Source organism: Rhinolophus hipposideros (genome assembly GCF_964194185.1).
Source record: "Rhinolophus hipposideros genome assembly, chromosome: 19".
NCBI classification, from domain to species: Eukaryota; Metazoa; Chordata; class Mammalia; order Chiroptera; family Rhinolophidae; genus Rhinolophus; species Rhinolophus hipposideros.
The window spans coordinates 26,526,323-26,547,749 of NC_138065.1; the positions used below are offsets into that span (position 1 = coordinate 26,526,323).

General features: G+C 35.6%; 1 protein-coding gene across 1 annotated transcript in view; it reads right to left on the minus strand.

Moving 5' to 3' along the window:
• The window catches only part of SPTA1 (spectrin alpha, erythrocytic 1), a gene marked incomplete at its 5' end in the record, with an annotated part of 119,822 nt that overhangs the window by 44,961 nt on the left and 53,434 nt on the right, over window positions 1–21,427 (minus strand). The window contains 6 exons of the mRNA XM_081025128.1: window positions 513–614; window positions 2,440–2,626; window positions 3,239–3,390; window positions 5,663–5,800; window positions 18,248–18,340; window positions 19,291–19,508. Of these exons, the coding sequence (XP_080881254.1) occupies window positions 513–614; window positions 2,440–2,626; window positions 3,239–3,390; window positions 5,663–5,800; window positions 18,248–18,340; window positions 19,291–19,508 (890 nt within the window). The remainder of the gene's footprint in view (window positions 1–512; window positions 615–2,439; window positions 2,627–3,238; window positions 3,391–5,662; window positions 5,801–18,247; window positions 18,341–19,290; window positions 19,509–21,427) is intronic.

Below are 21,427 nucleotides of genomic sequence, written 5' to 3' on the forward strand. Positions count from 1 at the left end.
ACAAAAAGCAGCAGAGAACTTACTCACTGGTTTATGACAATGCAGAGAGCTGGGCTACACATTCCATTAATATTCATTAGATATTTTATGGAACCGTAGGTCCAAATCTGAATCAGGTCTAGAATGCTTTCTTCCCCATCTCTACTGACCTATATTCTTTCCATTCTTTCATCAGATTTTATGAGAGCCTATCTCTTTCAGTAAATTTTCTTGATTTAACCCTTTTACTATCATAGGTCCTTTCTGGATTTTCTTTGTATTCATGTATTTGAGTACTGGATTCATTGTATCTGTGTGGGGAGAGGTGAGTGTGTGTTGCAAGTTAAGAACTTCATATCAGTTTAAATGACTGGACTGTTCGGACTATTGTCTTTGAGCTTTTCTATAGCCAGCTCCATACTGCTTTTACCTTCTGCATGTCCTAGCTGGTCTTTGGAATATCAAGTTGAGTGTATTTGAGTAAAATAATGACTCCCAAAGCTCAACCTGGTAGTGAAAGAAGACTTAGTTACCTGCTGTATCTGATCTCCTTCTGGTGTTAGAAGCCCTTCAAATAGAAGATCATCAGCCACCTTGTTTATGTCCCTCAGTCGAGGTTCATTGGTCTTCAAATCCTAAGTAAGAAAAATTTCCCAAAGCAGTGTAAATCCCCTCCTTAAGAATCTTTAATATTTGCCTACTCATCTCTGCCCTGTCTTGGCTAAATTTTAAAATGCATATCTAACCTTACTTTCAATACACAACAAGCTGCCATCTTCCAATCTGTCACTAAGAAGAGTACCTTTAATATCCCTGACACCCAGTGATTATAAAAAACTTGGCAAGAGAGCTGTTATATATCTGAAGTATGGAGCACGTCCATTTTCCTAGGATATATATCCCCTGTTCTTATCTTCTGATGGTTTTTGTTTGTTTGCCCCCCCCCTCAAATTTTAAGTTACTTGTATATTGGTGTATTGGTGCATTATCTAATATATCTTGCAAATATTTTCTCCCCATGTGTTGATTGTTCATGACTTTGTTTATGGTGACATTTGCCATGCAAAACCACAGAGTTTTTTTGCTTCTTTGTTTGTTTTAATTAAAATTGTCAGTCTTTTCTTAACTAAAGTTTATTGGGATGATAATTGTTAGTAAAGTTACATAGATTTCTGGTGTACAAGTCTGCAATACAACATCTATCAATCTTTTCTTTTAGTGCTTTTAGTGAACCTGAATTTTGAGTCATAGTTAGAAAGCCATTCCCCATAAGACATTAAAAAATATACTATAAAATTTTTATAACTAGAACAGTGTGGTGATAACACATGAATAAACAGGCAAGTCTATCATAGTTCATCAAGTCTGTCATAGAAAAAAACAGAAATAATTTCAAATATGTATGGAATTTTATATATGATAAATGTAGCAACTCAAATCACTATGGCAATTGGTCTGCCATTTGGGAGAAAAGATAAGATTGACCTGTACCTCAGCATATTTAATAATAAATTCCAAAGCAATGGTATCTAAATGTAAATTCAATCCATATAAGTATCGGGAGAAAATTAGGTGAATCTCCCTTTCTGGCTTTTTTAGAAATCTCTCCCTGGAGTAAGTAACACCATCAGAGGGATCTATATTTGAGCCATGTAATATTCTTTTCTACCAATACAAACTGCTCCACATTCTATATAATTTCATGAACTGAGTTGCAATCTGCTTATACTGAGGTATATTGTAAGAAACAGTTCTAGGGAGCATATCACAATGTCTACCATGACAATATTGTTTATTACATTATACAATAACATTTCCCATGGAAGTCTCCTTCTTGGTGTTCTTTTATAATTGTACTCCCGTTTTCCTTTCTTTCCTTTTACTCTTTATATATCCCCAAAAATAAATTATAATCTCTATATTTATCTATCATATCATCCATCACTTTGAATTCCATAAGAAAAAGACGAGAGAGAGAGAGAGAGAGAGAGAGAGAAGTTTATACTCACTGCTAATTAAAATAATGAAATGAGTCTGAGAGAATAAAGAAGAATGGAGGGGTTTTAAGCAGGCAGAAACTAGAAATCATCTAGCTGTAAAGTCAGGTTTTTCTTCCCATCTTCCCACCCAATTTCTGCCCCATAATTAGACTTTACACAGAGTTTCACACCTCATCTCAACCTGGGCATCAAGAACACAATACAGTATTAGGCAAGTTTTGAAGAATTCAGGGAGGTTAGCACTCCCTGTAGGACTTGGGAGTAGCAGGAATTGCAGGCTGCAATTTTCCTTGCATCCACAATACCCAGAGAAATATTTGAAATGTGAAACTCCCAGTAGCTTTGGGGAGTATATTTTGCAAATGTGAAATTAAGGAGTTACTTAGGAAGAGATATGGATAAAAGGAAACAATAATAACCCTCAAAAAACTGTCTGGAGGAGGAGGTTCCTCTTTCTTACCGTTTGGAACTCATCAAACTTTTTCTGCAGTTCCCAAACATCATCTGGTTCTACCCCAGTGTTTTCTGCCTTTTTCTCTCGGATCCAGTCCAGCATGTCTCCTGCCTCATAGGCCAATAAAAACTCATTGTAACATTGCAATAGACGACGTCTGCGTTCTTCTGCCCGATCAAGAAGGGAGTGGTACCTGGGTGGATAAATGAAGCGAATGGGGAAGTAGAATAACAGATGGAGAAAAAACAGAAGAGTACAGGCAGGGTGAGAGAGGGAGAGAATTAAAGAGACAAAAAAAGAGAAAGATGGGTCAAAAGGAGAACAGTAAAGGAGAGGAGGAAATAAAAATAGAAGGAAAATTGTATTGATAGCAGAGAGACAAACACACAGTGTTTCACTTAAAAAGAATAAAAATGTCCCAAAAGTATGACTGGCAACATCCCATAGAAGTGAAATTTCAACATGCCTCTTGATAACTGGATATGAAATAACCTGGCGTAGTAAACAAATTGATATGGAAGTCAGAAGACCTTTTAATAACCTTGAAAGAATGCTGGTCAGGGAATCAGAAGATGTGACTCTATTAGGTATCTCACTTTGGGCGATTGACTTAGTGGTACTAGGTTTGCCTTTCCTCATATAAAAATTGAAGTATTTGAAGGACCCTAAGTTTACTTTCAGCTCTTAAAATCTGTGAATTTTCAAGACCTCTCTTGTCTAACAGATGCAGTCATGAGAACTGCCTTTGACCAATAGGAAATGTTTGGTCAAACACCTGTCCAGTTCTCCAGTCTCCAGAACTTACTGATTCTCAATCTGTTCCTGATGCTTTGTGATGTTGCCTGGTTCTTCTCGCTGCCTCTGTGGGAGCATAGGAAACTCATCATGGGCCAGTTTCCTGACGTAGACAGCTGGCACAAAACCCTGGTGATCATCAGCTTCTACCTTCCACCAGTCCTGAAGGGAGAGCAGATCCCCACTCCTTTAGTTCTTGGAAAAGTCACAAACAAGATAGGCTTCAACTCTCTTAACTAAGTCTCTAAACACAGGCACAGCCTGGTGGCCAAGAGAAGCAAACCATTTTTATGAGGGGCATTATAATTTTGACATATTGCAAAAAACATAAATAAGAAGTTGCAGGAATCGCAAAGAAAAGCCTCTGAAATCAAGGAATCTAACATATAATTATAGACCTTTAACTTCAATGAGGTTTTCTAAAACCAAAGACAGTTCCTGTAATGATGGGAAATTTTGTCCACTAGGAATTAAAAAATAAACAAACATGGAGCCAGAATCAAACTGGACTTCTTAGTAGTGGAGCATCTGAATATGACAACATTGTACAGGAACTTCTGTCAACCTATCCCTTTCACAGAACTCCTAAAAATTGCGTTGCCCTGAAATTCACTTTTGTGAATGCTTTATGCTTAAGTATCACCCTAATCCCCACAGAGTATTTTGGGTGTGGTGCCATACATGGTGTGATCAAAGAATAGGGTGAATGTTAAAATAAAAAAAAATTATTACAGTAAAAGACACATCACCATTAAACCACCTCTAAATACATCCCCCTCACTTAGAACACACTTATTCCATCATTCTTGCCACTTTCTGAAGCAATTCTAGAAGTTCTGAAGGACTTCTAGAAGTCCTCTTTCTTCAGTGTCTTTAGTCGTGCTGTGTCATGGCTGCCTTGATGTCCTGAATCAATTCAAAATATTTACCTTTCATGGTCATTTTGACTTTGTGGAAAAGCCAGAAGTCGCATGCTGCCAGATCCAGTGAATAAGGTGAATGAGGACACACCATAACATTTTTATTTGACAGAAATTGCTGTACAAGAAGTAAAATGTGACATGGAGCCTTTCTACTGTGACCACAAAATATAGTGAATGCTGCTATTGAATGACATCCAATGGAAAGGCAGGGATCTTCAATATGGGAAGTGGAGTGTTGGAACCTTAGTAACAGTGTGTGATAAGTTTCAACTAGTTCAGTGCAGTCAGTCAGGTGAGAGCTATGGTTGAGAGAAGGTGTGTATTTTTTTTCAATGGGTCATATAGATGATGTATTACAGAATTGTACACTTGAAACCTAGGTAAATTTACTAACCATTGTCACCCCAATAAAATAATTTTTTTAAAAAGTGTGTTTTAAAGTATGTAATTAATCATCCTCTATCATGACAATGCTCTGTGTCACATATCACTTCTGTTATACTGCAAATTCTGTCAAATAAAAACTTTATGGCGTCTCCTCATCCACCCTATTCACTGGATCTGGCACCGTGCAACTTCTGGCTCTTCCCCAAAGTCAAAATGATTCAGGACATTGAGGCAGCCATAATGGTGCAACTAAAGACACTCACAAAAGAGGACTTCCAGAACTGCTTCAGAAAGTGGTAAGAATGATGGTATAAGTGTGTTTGAAGTGAAGGAGAGTATTTTGAGGGAGATTAATGGTGATGTGTATTTTGTGTAATAATTTTTTTTTAAATTTAAACATTTACCGTATTGTTTGAGCATACCTCATACTAAGCACTTTGGAGTTAATCTCAGGGAAATGGAGAAGACTAAAGAGAAAGGAGGACTGGCACACAGCATATTTGATAATGAAACACTTTGCTTCTCTAAAAAGATTCACTTGTCCTCAGAGTAACAATATCCCAAACTCTTATCTCCTCTTCCCAATCATTTTTCAAGATTAATTATTAAAATATAAAGAAATGCTTGAGCTTTTATAAAAGTATATTTTAAATTGTAGCTCATATTTTGTCATTGTTCTCACAAAAATGTCTAAAGAAAACCAAGTTGACAAAAGACTTCTTGATCAGGCTCCTCCTAACCCCAGCCACTGTTATTCCATCACTAGGGACATTGGCACAGAAAAGAAACAAGCAAAGAGACGGAAAAAAAAAACAGTTTAATCCTGAAATATGTGTACATATTACAGAACTGCCACTCATAGCTTATATGTTCTGGGGCTAATTACTTAAGATCCTTGAGTCTTAATTTTGTTAACTATAATTGGTATTATAATCCCAAAAAATATGTACAGCATCCTACACAATATCTGGAAGAAAGATACTTTTAATAAATTATGGTTATTTAAGAGAGACATCAACGTAAAAATATTGGCTGACCAAAATATGGATATCTGATAGGGTTGGGAGAGATGATAGCAGAAGAACCGTCTTGTTTTTGGGAAGAAGGTTGGAAGGGACATTCACCTTGTTGATGGAACTGAGCAGAGTTAAGATATCATCTTTCTTCATGGTGACTTCTCTGGGGCTACGGGCTTGGAAGTCATATAAAGCCACAACTCTCTCTTCTCGAGTGGCTCCCTCCACTGGTGCAGCCTGTTGTTGCTAAACAAAAACAGGAAGCAGACTATGTGAGTCACCTATTGGAAATATCTCTCTGTAGAACCTAATAGTGTGTGTATGTGGGGGGTGGGGGTTCCCCTTAGGCCTAACAGGTGAGAGAAGCCTCTGGCTGGAACCTCTTACATGGCTGCCTGTAACAGAGAGATCACCACATGTCATTTACAGAGATATTGCTCCATCCTATCACTTCTCATGGGACAGGGAGGTTGAGCAATATAAAAAGAGTAAACAAATGAGTATGTAGTTTATGGAAAAAGATTAATGGCCCTAAGACATCAGTATTTATTTAACTTTTATTTATTTATTTTATTAGATTCAGTTGTACAAAACAAATTAACAATTAGACATTTACACCCCTCACAAAGTGATAACCCCTTAAAGTCTATTACCCATCTGACACCATACAGAACTATTACAATACCATTAACTATATTCACTATGCTGAACTTTACATCCCACGAATATATACATAAAATAGTTGACATTTAATATTATTTTGTGTTGTTTCAGGTGTACAATACAGTGGTTAGGCATTTATATTATTTATGAAATGATTCCCCTGATAAGTCAAGTACCCATCTGACACCATACATAGTTTTACAACATTATTGACTATATCCCCATACTGTATTTCACATCTCTGTGACTATTTGTGACTACTAATTTATACTTCCTAATCGCTTTACCTATCTCACCCGTCCTCTCAAATCTCCTGCCATCTAGCAATCATCAGTTTTTCCTCTATATCTATGAGTCTATTTCTGTTTTGTTCATTCATTTATTCTGCTGTTTATAGTCCACATATAAGTGAGATCATATGCTATTCGTCTTTCTCAGTCTGGCCTATTGCTCTTATATTCTCTAGGTCCATCCATGTTGTTACAAATGGTAAGATTTCATTCTTTTTATGGCAGGGTAATACTTCATTGTGTAAATGTACCACAATTGTTTTTATCCTATTATTTATTGATGGGCATTTTAGTTGTTTCTCTATCTCAACTATTGTAGTGCTGCAGCAAACATAGGGGTACATAATTTTTTTTGGAATTAGTGTTTTGGATTTCTTTGGATTAATACCCAGGAGTGGAATTTCTGGGTCATGAGGTAGTTCTATCTTTAATTTTTTGAGGGACCTCCATACTATTTTCCATAGTGGCTACATCAATTTGCAATTCCACCAACAGTGCATGAGGGTGTCCTTTCTCCATATCTTTGCCATCACTTGTTGTTTGTTGATTTATTTATGATAGTCATTTTGACAGGAGTGAAGTAGTATCTTATTGTGGGTTTTACTTGCATTTCTCTGATGATTAGTGACATTGAGCATCTTTTCATATGTCTATTGGCCATCTGTATGCCTTCTTTGAAGAAATGTCTATTCAGGTCTTATGCTCATTTTTTAGTTGGATTGCTTGTTCTTTTTGGTGTTGAGTTGTATGAGTTTTTTTAATATAAATTTTAGATATTAATTAATATCAGATGTATTATTGGCAAATATCTTCTCCCATTCACAAAGACGTCTTTTGGTTTTGTTGGTTTTAAGCCATCAGTTCTTAAAGCAGATAATTAAGGGTTATACACATCAATGTTTCAGAATACTGCAGCATTATTTACAATAGCCAAGATATGGAAGCAACCTGAGTGTTCAACAATGGATGAATAAACAAGAAGTGGTACATATATACAATGGAATATTACTTGGCCGTCAGAAAGAATGAGATCTCTCCATCTGCAACAACATGGGACCTAGAGGATGTTGTGTTGAGTGGAGTAATTCAGACAGAGAAAAAAAAAGCCATATGATTTCACTTATATGTAGAATCGACAGAACAAAATTAATGAACAAACAAAATAGAAAGAAATTCATAGATAAGAGAACACTTTGATGGTTGCCAGATGGGAGGGGAGTTAGGGGGTTGGTGAAAAAAGGAATAAAATTGAGAATTCCAAATTGGTAGTTACAAAATAGTCACAGGGATGCAAATTATAGCATAAGCATATAGTCGATATTATAATAATTATGTATGGTGTCAAATGGGTACTAGATTTATTGGGGTGATGACTTTGTAAGTTATGCAAATGTCTAATCACTATGTTGTACACCCAAAACTAATATAATATTGTATGTCAACTCTAATTGAAAATAAAAAATTTTTCAGCAGAAACTCTACAAGCTAGGAGGGAATGGAACCAAATATTCAAACTATTGAAAGAGAGAAATTATGAGCCAAGAATAACATATCCAGCAAAGATCTCCTTTAAATATGAAGGAGGAATAAAGACCTTTCCAGACATCCAGAAGCTGAGGGAATTTTCTAATACACAACCTGCACTACAAGAAATACTAAAGGAGGCTATTAGACCACCATCAACAGGGACAACTTGTGGCAACCGAAACATAAAAAGGGGGAGCGTAAAGGCCTGAACTGGAATATGGGAATAGAGAAAGTAAGCGTACTGAAGAAACTGAAATACTCTAAACATCAAACTTTCTTTTACATAAACTTAAGGGTAACCACACAAAAAACAACCAAATCTGAAATATATACTGTAATAAAAGAAGAAACAGAGGAAAACATCATAGAATACCACCACACAAAAATAACAGACAACAACAAAAAGGCAAAGAAACAATGGAGACACAGCCTTACCAGAAAACTAAAGACAGAATGACAGGAAATCCTCACATATCAATAATCACCCTAAATGTAAATGGACTGAACTCACTAATAAAGAGACACAGAGTAGCAGATTGGATCAAAAAACTAAACCCAACCATATGCTGTCTCCAAGAGATACATCTCAGCTACAAGGACAAGCATAGACTCAAAGTGAAAGGGTGGAAATTGACACTCGAAGAAAATGGTACCCAGAGAAAATCAGGCGTAGCCATAATGATATCAGATGAAACAGACTTCAGGGTGAAAAAGATAACAAGAGACAAAGATGGACATTTCATAATGGTAAAGGGGACTATACAACAAGAAGACATAACAGTCATCAATATTTATGCCCCAATCAGGGAGCACCGAAATATACCAAGCAACTACTAACAGAACTAAAGGGAGAAATTGACCAAAACACAATTATACTAGGGGACTTAAATACATCATTGACAGCTATGGATAGATCATCCAAACAGAAGATAAATAACGAAATCGCAGCCCTAAATGACACATTAGATGAAATGGACATAATTGACATATATAGAGCACTTCATCCTAAAATATCAGACTATACATTCTTTTCTAGTGTACATGGAACATTCTCAAGGATAGATCATATATTGGGACAAAAAATCAGCCTCAGCAAATTTAAGAAGATTGAAATCATACCAAGCATATTCTCTGATCACAAAGCTTTGAAATTGGATATGAAATGCAAAAAGAAAGCAGGAAAAAACACAAATATATGGAGATTAAACAACATACTTTTAAGAAACGACTGGGTCAAAGAAGAAATTAGAGGAGAGCTCAAAAAATACATAGAAACAAATGACCATGAAAATACATCCTACCAAAATTTTTGGGATACCGCGAAAGCAGTTTTAAGAGGGAAATTTACATCATTACAGGCCTATCTCAAGAAACAAGAAAAATCCCAAATAAATAACCTCATGTTACACCTCAAAAAACTAGAAAAAGAAGAACAAGCGAAACCCAAGGTCAGCAGAAGAAAGGAAATAACAAAAATCAGAGCAGAACTAAATGAAACAGAGAACAAAAAGACAATAGAAAAAATTAATGTGACAAAGAGCTGGATCTTTGAAAAGATTAACAAAATTGACAAACCCTTGGCTAGACTCACTAAGATAAAAAGAGAGAAGACACTAATTAACAAAATCAGAAATGAAAAAGGGGAAGTTATCACGGACACCACAGAAATACAAAGGATTATCCAAGAATACTATGAAGGACTATATGCCACCAAATTTAATAACTTAAAAGAAATGGACAAGTTCTTAGAAACATATAGCCTTCCAAGGCTGAATCATGAAGAACTGGAAAATCTTAACAGGCCAATCACCAGTAACGAAATTAAATCAGTCATCAAAAACCTTCCCAAAATCAAAAGTCCTGGACCAGATGGCTTCACCAGTGAATTCTACCAAACCTTCAAAGAGGATATAATACCAATCCTGCTCAAACTCTTCCAAAAATTTGAAGAAGAGTCAGTACTCCCTAACTCATTTTATGAGGCCAACGTTACCCTGATACCAAAACTTGGTAAGGACAACACAAAAAAGAAAACTACAGACCTATATCTCTGATGAATACAGATGCTAAAATCCTAAACAAAATTCTAGCAAATCGAATACAACAATGCATTAAAAAGATTATTCATCACGACCAAGTGGGGTTCATCCCTTGGCACAGGATGGTTCAACATTCGCAAATCCATCAATGTGATACATCACGTAAACAAAATAAAGGACAAAAATCATATGATTCTATCAATTGATGCAGAAAAAGCATTTGATAAGATGCAACATCCATTTATGATTAAAACACTTACTTAAATTGGTATAGAAAGAAAATACCTCAACATAATAAAGGCCATATACGACAAACCCTCAGCTAATCTCATAATTAATGGTGAAAAGCTGAAGCCCTTTGCTCTATGTTCAGGAACACGACAAGGTTGTCCCCTATCACCTCTGCTTTTCAACATAGTGTTGGAAGTCCTCGCCAGAGCTATCAGGCAAGAGAAAGAAATAAAAGGCATCCAAATTGCGAATGAAGAAGTTAAATTGTCACTCTTTGCAGATGACATGATGCTATATGTAGAAAACCCTAAAGACTCCACCAAAAAGCTATTAGAAACAATCAATGAATACAGTAAAGTTGCTGGCTACAAAATCAATGGACAAAAGTCCATTGCTTTCCTATATACCAACAATGAAATCTCAGAAAAGAAAATAGAAAAAACAATTCCTTTTGCAATTGCAGCAAAAAGAATAAAATACCTAGGAATAAACTTAACCAAGGATGTGAAGAATTTATATGCTGAAAACTATAAGACATTTTTGAAAGAAATTGAAGAAGACACAAAGAAATGGAAAGACATTACGTGCTCATGGATTGGAAGAAGCAACATAGTAAAAATGGCCATATTACCCAAAGCCATATACAGATTTAATGCAATCCCCATTAAAATCCCAAAGGCATTTTTTAAAGAAATAGAACAAAAAATCGTCAGATTTGTTTGGAACCACAAAAGACCCCGAATAGCCAAAGCAATATTAAAAAAAAAAAACAACAATACTGGAGGTATCACACTCCCTGATTTTTGCTTGTACTACAGGGCTACAATAATCAAAACAGCTTGGTATTGGCGGAAAAACAGACACATAGACAAATGGAATAGAATTGAGAACCCAGAAATAAAACCACATAAATATGGACAGATAATTTTTGACAAAGAAGCTAAAAACATACAATGGAGGAAAGACAGCCTCTTCAATAAATGGTGCTGGCCGAATTGGATAGCTATGTGCAAAAGAATGAAACTGGACTGCTATCTGTCACCACGTACCAAAATTAATTCAAAATGGATCAAAGACTTAAGCATAAGACCTGACACAATAAACTGCATTGAAGAAAACATAGGTACTAAACTTATGGACCTTGGGTTCAAAGAGCATTTTATGAATTTGACTCCAAAGGCAATGGAAGTAGAAACTAAAATAAACGAATGGGACTATATCAAACGTAAAAGCTTCTGCACAGCAAAAGAAACTATTGACAAAATAATGACGCAACCAACTAAATGGGAGAAGATTTTCGCAAACAGTGCCTCTGATAAGGGGCTAATATCCAAAATATACAAGGAACTCATGAAACTCAACAACAAAAAAACAAACAACCCAATTGAAAAAATGGACAGAGAACCTGAAGAGACATTTCTCCAAAGAGGATATACAAATGGCAAATAGACATATGAAAAAATGCTCAACATCACTAATCATCAGAGAAATGCAAATGAAAACCACAATGAGATATCACCTCACCCCAGTCAGAATGTCTTTCATCAACAAGACAAATAGTAACAAGTGTTGGAGAGGCTGTGGAGAAAAAGGAACCCTCATACACTGTTGGTGGGAATGCAGACTGGTGCAGCCGTTATGGAAGGCAGTGTGGAGGTTTCTCAAGGAATTACGAATAGAATTACCATATGACCCAGCAATCGCTCTACTGGGTTTCTACCCAAAAAATCTGAAAGCATTCCTCTATAGAGACACGTGTACTCCAATGTTCATTGCAGCTTTGTTTACGGTGGCCAAGACATGGAAACAACCAAAATGTCCTTCAATAGATGAATGGATAAAGAAGTGTGGTATATATACACAATGGAATACTATTCGGCGTTAAGGAAAGATGATATAGGAGCATTTGTGACAACATTGATGGATCTTGAGAGTATAATGCTAAGTGAAATAAGTCAGACAGACAAAGCAGAGAACCCTATGATTTCACTGATATGTGATATATAAACCAAAAAGAACAAGACAAACAAATGAGAAAGAAAAACTCATAGACACAGACAATAATTTAGTGATTACCAGAGGGTAAGGGGGTGGGGGTGGGTGATGAGGGTAAAGGGGATCAAATATATGGTGATGGAAGGAGAACTGACTCTGGGTGGTGAACACACAATGGGATTTATAGACGATGTAATACAGAATTGTACACCTGAAATCTATGTAAATTTACTAACAATTATCACCCCAATAAATTTAATAAAAAAAAAGAAAATAAAATAAATATTTAAAAAAGAAAGAGAATAAGAAGGAAAAATGCAAACAAAGGAAATAATAAAGACTAAAAATAAAAATAAAAGGAGGAAACATGTCCCAAGTAAAAGAACAGAAGAAACCTCCAGAAATGGAACCAAATGAAACAGAGCTAACCAACCGATTAGAGACAGAGTTCAGAACACTGATGATAAGAACGTTTAAGGAGCTTAGAGATGACATAAAGAAAGATGTAGAGATCATAATAAACAACCAGTTAGAAATAAAGAACACAATTACTGAAATAAATAACTCACTTGAAGGAATTAACAGGTTAGATGAAGGAGAGGATCCAATTAGCAACTTAGAAGACAAGTTAGCAGAGATCACCCAAACAGAACAACAGAAAGTAAAAGAATAAAAAACAATGAAGATGGGTTAAGAGACCTTTGGGATAACATCAAGTGCAACAATATGTGCATCATAGGAATACCAGAAGGTGAAAAGAGGAAGCAAGGGATTGAGAACATATTTGAAGTAATAATGTCTGAAAACTTCCCTAACCTGATGAAGGAAACCAACATACAAGCCCAGGAAGTGCAGAGAGTTCCAACCAGGATAAACCCAAAGAGGTCCACACCAAGACACATTATAATTAAAATGGCAAAGGTTAAAGACAAAGAGAGAATCCTAAAAGCAGCAAGAGAAAGACAGAGGGTTACATACAAGGAAACTTCCATAAGACTATCAAATGACTTTTCTACACAAACGTTGAAGACTCGGAGGGAGTGACAGAAGATACTCAAAGTGATGGAAAACAAAGGCCTACAACCTAGATTGCTTTATCCAGCAAGGCTATCATTTAAAGTTGATGGAGAGATAAAGAGCTTTCCAGAAAAGAGTAAGCTAAAGGAATTTATTACAACCAACCCAGCATTGCAAGAAATAATAAAAGGTCTTCTGTAAATAGAAGAAAGATGAAAACGGTCTAACTACAAATTTAAAAATGGCAATAACTATGTACCTATCAATAATCACTTTAAACGTAAAGGGATTAAATGCTCCAATCAAGAGACATAGGGTGGCTGATTGGATAAGGAAGCAAGACCCTTGTGTATGCTGTATACAAGAGACTCACCTCAGATCAAAAGACACACATAGGCTGAAAGTGAAGGGTTGGAGTAAGATATTTCATGCAAATGGAAATGAGAAAAAAGCTGGAGTTGCAATACTTATATCTGACAAAATAGACTTTAAAATGAAGAGCATATTAAAAGAAAAAGATGGGGACTATATAATAATAAAGGGATTGATCCGACAAGAGGACATAACCCTAGTAAAAATCTATGCACCCAACATAGGAGCACCTAAATGTATAAAACAGATATTGACTGACATAAAGACAGAGATCAACAGTAACACATTCATAGTAGGTGACTTCAACACAACTTTGACAGCAAGAGACAGGTCCTCCAGACAGAAAATCAATATGGAAACAATAGCCTTAAATGAGACAATGGATCAATTGGATTTAATCAATATTTTCAGATTATTTCACCCCCAAACTGCAGAATACATGTTCTTCTCAAGCGCACATGGAACATTTTCCAAGATAGACCACATGTTAGACCACAAAACAAGTCTTGATAAATTTAAGAAAATTGAAATCATACCAACTGTCTTCTCTGACGACAGTGCTATGAAATTAGAAATCAACTACCGGAAAAAAACCAGAAGACACACAAATACATGGAGGCTGAATAACATGTTACTAAATAATGAATTGGTCAACTATGAGATAAAGGAAGAAATCAAAAGATATCTCGAGACAAACGAAAATGAAAACCCGACGTCTCAAAATCTATAGGATGCAGCGAAAGCAGTCCTAATAGGGAAATTCATAGCAATGCAGGACTACCTAAAGAAACAAGAAAAATCACTAATCAACAGTTTATCCATACACTTAAGGGACCTGGAAACAGAACAGCAAAATAAGCCCAAAGGGAGCACAAGGAAGGAGATAATGAAGATCAGACAGGAAATAAATGAAATAGAGTCAAAAAAATAGTGCAAAAGATCAATGAATCCAAGATCTGGTTTTTAGAGAAGATAAACAAAATCGACAAACTTACCAAAAAAAAAAAAAAATAACCAGATGACCCAAATTAATAAAATCAGAAATGAAAGAGGAGAAGTGACAACAGCCACCACAGAAATGAAAGAGGAGAAGTGACAACAGCCACCACAGAATTAAAAAAAACTTTAAGAAATTACTATGAGCAACCATATGTCAACAAATTTGACAATCTGGAAGAAATGGACAAACATACAAGCTTCCAAGACTAATTCAAAAAGAAACAGAAAATCTGAACAGTCTGATTTCCACCAGAGAAATTGAATCGGTAATCAACATTCTTTCAGCAAACAGAAGCCCTGGACCAGATGGTTTTACAGGTGAATTTTACAAATCGTTCAAAAAAGAATTATCACTAATTCACCTCAAGCTCTTCCAAAAACTCCAGAAGGAGGAAAGGCTCCCAAACACTTTTTACGAAGCCACTATCACCCTGATCCCAAAATCAGAAAAAGACACCACAAAAAAAGAAAACTACAGGCCGATATCTCTAATGAACAAAAATGCAAAAATCCTCAACAAAATATTAGCAAACAGAATTCAGCAATACATTAAAAAAGACCATACACCATGGTCAAGTGGGATTCATCCCTGGTATGCAAGGGTGGTTCAACATCCACAAATCAAATAATGTGATACACCACATTAACAAAATGAAAAATAAAAATCACATGATCATATCAATAGATGCAGAAAAAGCATTTGATAAAATACAGCAGCCGTTTATGATAAAAACCCTTAAGAAAGTGGGAATAGAGGGATCATATCTCAACATAATAAAGGCCATATATGATAAACCCACAGCTAGCATCATACTCAATGGGGAAAAGCTAAAACCACTCCCCTTAAGATCAGGAACAAGGCAAGGTTGCCCACTTTCTCCACTTCTATTCAACATAGTGCTGGAAGTTCTAGCCACAGCAATCAGACAAGAAAAAGAAATAAAAGGCATCCAAATTGGTAAGGAGGAAGTAAATTTATCATTACATTCAGATGATATGATACTATATATAGAGAACCCTAAAGACTCCACCAAGAAACTGTTAGAGCTGATAGATGAATTTAGTAAAGTAGCAGGATACAAAATTAATATTCAGAAATCAGTTGTATTTGTATATACCAATAATAACATCAGAAGGAGAAATTAAAAAACAATCCCACTTACAATTGCTTCAAAGACTATAAAATACCTGGGAATAAATTTGACCAAAGAAGTAAAAGATCTGTACTCAGAAAATTATAAGACACTGAAGAAAGAAATGAAAGAAGATACAAATAGATGGAAACACATCCCATGTTCATGGATAGGAAGAATTAATATAGTTAAAATGTCCATACTGCCTAAGGCAATATACATATTCAACGCAATTCCCCTATCAAACTACCAACGACGTTTTTCACAGAAATAGAACATATAATCCTAAAATTTATATGGGATCATAAAAGACCCCGGATAGCCTCAGCAATCTTGAGAAATAAGAACAAAGTGGAAGGTATCACAATACCTGACATCAAATTATACTGCAAGGCTACAGTAATCTATACAGCATGGTACTGGCATAAAAACAGACACATAGATCAATGGAACAGAATAGAGAGTCCAGAAATAAATCCATGTCTCTATGGCCATTTAATCTACGACAATGGAAGCAAGAATGTACTGTAGGGTAAAGACAGTCTATTCAATAAATGGTGCTGGGAAACCTGGACAGACACATGCAAGAAAATGAAGCTGGACCACCTCCTTACACCATGTACAAAAATAAATTCAAAATGGCTTAAAGACTTAAATGTAAGATCTGAAACCATAAAATTCCAAAAGAAAATGTAGGAAGAAACTTCACAGACATTACCCAGAGTAAGATTTTTAGTGATATATCCTGCCGCACAAGGGAAGTAAGAGAAAAAATAAACATGTGGGATTACATCAAACTAACAAGTTTTTTCACAGCAAAGGAAAACATCAATAAAACAAAAAGGGATCCTACTGAATGGGAAAAGATATTTGCCAATGATATAGCTAATAAGAGATTAATATTACAAATTTATATAAAACACCCTCAAACTCAACTCCGAACAAAAACCCAATTAAAAAATGGGCAGAGGACATGAAGAGACATTTTTCTAAAAAGGACATACAGATGGCAAACAGACATATGAAAAAATGCTCAACCTCACTAACCATCAGAGAAATGCAAATAAAAACCACAATGAGAATGGGGAAACCTCACCCCAGTCAAAATGGTTATCATCAATAAATCAACAAACAACAAATGCTGGTGCGGATGTGGAGAAAAGGGAACGCTAGTGCACTGTTGGTGGGATTGCAGATTAGTGCAGCCACTATGGAAAACAGTATGGAGGTATCTAAAAAATCTGCAAATGGAACTACCTTATGATCCAGCAATTCCACTCCTAGGTATCTATCTGGAGAAATCCAAAACTCTAATTCAAAAAGCTTTATGCACTCCTATGTTTATTGCAGCACTATACACAATAGCCAAGACATGGAAACAACCAAAATGCCCATCGGTAAGTGACTGGATTAAGAAACCGTGGTACATTTATACAATGGAGTATTATGCAGCCATACAGAAGAAAGAAATCTTACCATTTGCAACAATATGGATGGACCTAGAGAACATTATGTTAAGTGAAATAAGTCAGACGGAGAAGGACAAATACCAGATGGTCTCACTTGTATGTGAAATCTAAAGAAAAGAATAAGTTAATGAACTAATCAGAAACAGTTTTGGAGGCATAGAGGAAAAACTGAGGGTTGCTAGATGGGAGGGGGTGTGGGGATAAAGGAGAAGGTGAGGTGATTAAAAAACAGTCAGTAACCACAAGATGGCCACAGGGTTTTGAAAGTTAATTTGGGGAATGTAATCAATAATGTTGTAAAGATTTTGTAGAGTATCCGATGGACACTTGTCACATTAGGGAGACCACATCAGGGATGATGTAGATACCTGATCACTGCATTGTACACCTGAAGCTGAAGCTGAACAATAATGAATGTCAACTACAAGTTTATGTGTGTGTGTGTGTGTGTGTGTGTGTGTTTGTGTGTGTATGAATATGTATATACCTACAAGAAGCGGAGTACAGCATTAGGAATAGAGACGGTGGAAATGTAATGGCTCTGTGCAATGTCAGAGGGATAGTGGATGGGGAGAAGGGGGTTCACACAGTGTGAGGGATATAAATGATAAACGTATAAGTATTACTTTGTCCTGTTCACCTGAAACTAATAAAAAAAGTAATATGGAAAACAGTAAATAATGAGCAAATAAAAATACTATATTGTGCACTTCAAAAAAATAATAAAAAATAAAAGGAATGGGGAAAACAAAAATAACACTAATCTAAAAATTCTTATGGACTAAATCTCTGAAAATGCTATGAAGATACTACAATTTTTGCAAATAAGAATCATAATTTACTTTTTTTTTTTTGGCAATTGTTTCCTAGGTTACAGAAAATGAAAACCAGTAATAAAAAGAATTCTTTTTCCTCTATTCCTTCCTGTTCCTCCTTGTCATCCCTAGGGTTTTCTTACCTGGCATGCTTCTGCCTTATCCTGTAGAGCTTGCATACTGTTTCCAAATGCATTAAGATCCACTAGGAAGGCCTCATGCTTCTTTAGAAGAACCTAAATTTTTTAATGGGAAGATCATGGAAGGTAATACAGGAAGAACCGTAAGCATCCCAAGGGGGATGCTTGAAGCATTATTTTGTTTTATTCTGATTGTTTTAATTACTGGTAAGAGACACTTTCTACTTAATATAAATATTTTTTAACCCTAAATATTCAAGTATCAAGGAAAAAAAAGAAAAGAGTTAAAAAATGAATAACAATTTCAATATATTTGCTTCAATCAACATAAAGTCAAAAGTGCACAAGCATTTTATCAACACACATCACAGCTAAAAAAGGGTGTTGCCGATAATGTTAAACATTAACATAACTTTAAACATTCAGATTAAACATTAGCATAATTTTAGATGGCCATTTTAATTATTTCTAGTACTGAAAGTTTGTGAAATACTGTATTGTCTCCCCATAGGACAATGAACAAAACAAAGAAATTGATATAAAGGGACCTTTGATTTTCTTCTTACCCTCATGTCTTCATGATTTTATTTCAATAAAGTATTTCAGATGACTATGTCTTAAAACCATGATTGGTTAGTAAAATCTCAAGGTTACTCTGCGAAGTTTAGGGTGGGACCAAGACAGGCATGGATCTCTGGTCATGCCTTTCTGAATTTAGATAAACTCTGAGGAATCTATGGATCTCTGTGGGATTAGGAAAATGTAATTTTTGGGGGAGGGGCGGATCTCTGTCAACTCTGAGGATATTCCAGCAAATGAAGTCCAAAAGCTATCATTCTGGAAACCTTAAGTAATATAACAGAACTTATAATTGTCCCACAATCTAATTTAGTACTATTTGATGAATATTAAGCAATACACAATGGAATACTACTCTGCCATAAGAAAAGATGAAATAGTGCCATTTTCAACAACATGGATGGATTTTAAGATTATTATGCTAAGCGAAAGTTTTAGATTTTAAACACCTTGGGTGTCTGCCTTACCCCAGCTGCTTCTTCATCAGCCCCATAGTTAGCATTGTCTACAATAGGTTCCTTCTCTCTAATCCATGCTTCTGCTTCATGCAGGTCAGCCAGATACTGCTGGAACAGGACATTGGCCTCAAGATCATTTTGCCGTCTAGCAGCTCGAGCCTGGAGAGACTCCATATTCTCATTCAAACTCTTCACCCTAGAGGCCACATCTTCTGCAGCAAAGTGTCCTATGAAGTAGTTATAGAAAAGGTGAGTGTTACCCTCATTAACGTTCACTACACTTCACTAACGTTCCTTTTGATGACCTGGGGAGAGAGAGGCATTAGGATGATGCTGCATGTACTCAACATGACATTTTACCTAAGTTCTTGGGAATGGAAATGCCATGAGATTAAGCATAAATAGATGCTAATGGGGGATAGAGGTGTCTCTGTGGTGGTTAATTGGGTAATATGTTCTATGTTATACAGACATGAAAACAAAATACCTATGTATGGGTACTGCTCAGAGTTCCAAAAACATTATTCTCTAGACTAAACAGAAAATTCAGCAGATTTACATTTCTACCCATAAAGGGCTTATTACTATAGAATTGTTCTCCACTATAAACAACTATGAAACAGGACAAACTGCAAGATGCAATGATTTTCAGACAATAGGAAGAAGATTGTGACTCCTGAGAGAAGGGAAAAATATGAGGTACGCCCTATGATTGCCACAGTTTAAGCCTGGTGCAGTTTCTAGGCTGTAATGCTAGGAGAGCTAATCCAAACAGAACTAGTAGTCACACTGAAGTGAAGAGACAGAGATGGGGTTGGGGGCAGACAAGACAGCTAGAGTTTGTGGAACAGAGTACTGAAGAGATAGGTGTTACACAGACATGGAGTTTTGATGATATGCAAAGAGGTCCCCTAGAGACTGATTATTCTTAAATTTTTGCTGCCAGAATCCCTTCACAATTTAAAAGGTTATTGGGGACACTTTTAAGCTTTTGCTTGTATGGTGATATCTATGGGTAGTCACCATATCAGAAGTCAAAACAGAAAATTCTAAAATGAATACACACACATATATTCCATAACCATTAGAACAATGGCCTTATCATACATTATGTAGACTCCAGAAAACTTCACTGTACAGTTATAAAAGAGTGTGGAAAAGGCAAATAATGTCTTAGCAACATTATGAAAACCACAAAACAAAAATTAGAGAATCATAACCATAGAATGAATATATGTGCGCACACACACACACACACACACACACAAAAACACACATCACAGAACTATAGCTAATAAACAAGTATGGAGATAAAATGAAATCATAATAAATACACAGTTAATCCAAAGAAAGCAGAAATTAATAAACAAAGAGAAAACAAGTAGAAGATATTAGATTTAAAATTATCCATATTAATAATTGCTTTATTTTTTAGTGTTTTTTTTGTTATTATTATTATTGGTTTCTGGGGTACAAAACAACGTAGTGATTAGACATTTACATGCCTTACAAAGTGGTGACCCCAACAAGTCTACTACCCATCTGACACCATACATAGCTATTACAATACAATTGACTATATTTGCTATGTTGTACTTTACATCCCATGACTATACTGCATAGATTTATATGATTTAGGAAGTGATCCCCTCAATAAGTCTAGTATCCATTTGACACTATACATAGTTTTTACAATATTATTGACTATATTCCACATACTGTATTTTATATCCCCATGACTATATTGTAACTACCAATTTATACTTCATAATCCCTTCACCTTTCTCACCCATTTCCCATCTAGCAACCATCAGTTTGTTCTCTGTATCTATGAGTCTATTTCTGGTTTCTTTTGTTCATTTTTTCTGTCCTTTCGATTCTACATATAAGTGAAATCATATGGTATTTGTCTTTCTCAGTCTGACTTATTTCACTTGGTATAATATGCTCTAGGTCCATCCATATTGTTACAAATTATAAGATTTCATTCTTTTTTTATGACAGAGTAATTGCTTTAAATGTGAATGGTCTAAATGCTCCAATTAAAAGGAAGAGATCATCAGATTGCAAAGCTCACAGACGCAGAGAGCAGTTTAGTGGTTACCAGAGGGTAAGGGGGGAAGGGTGGTACAAGAGGATAAAGGAG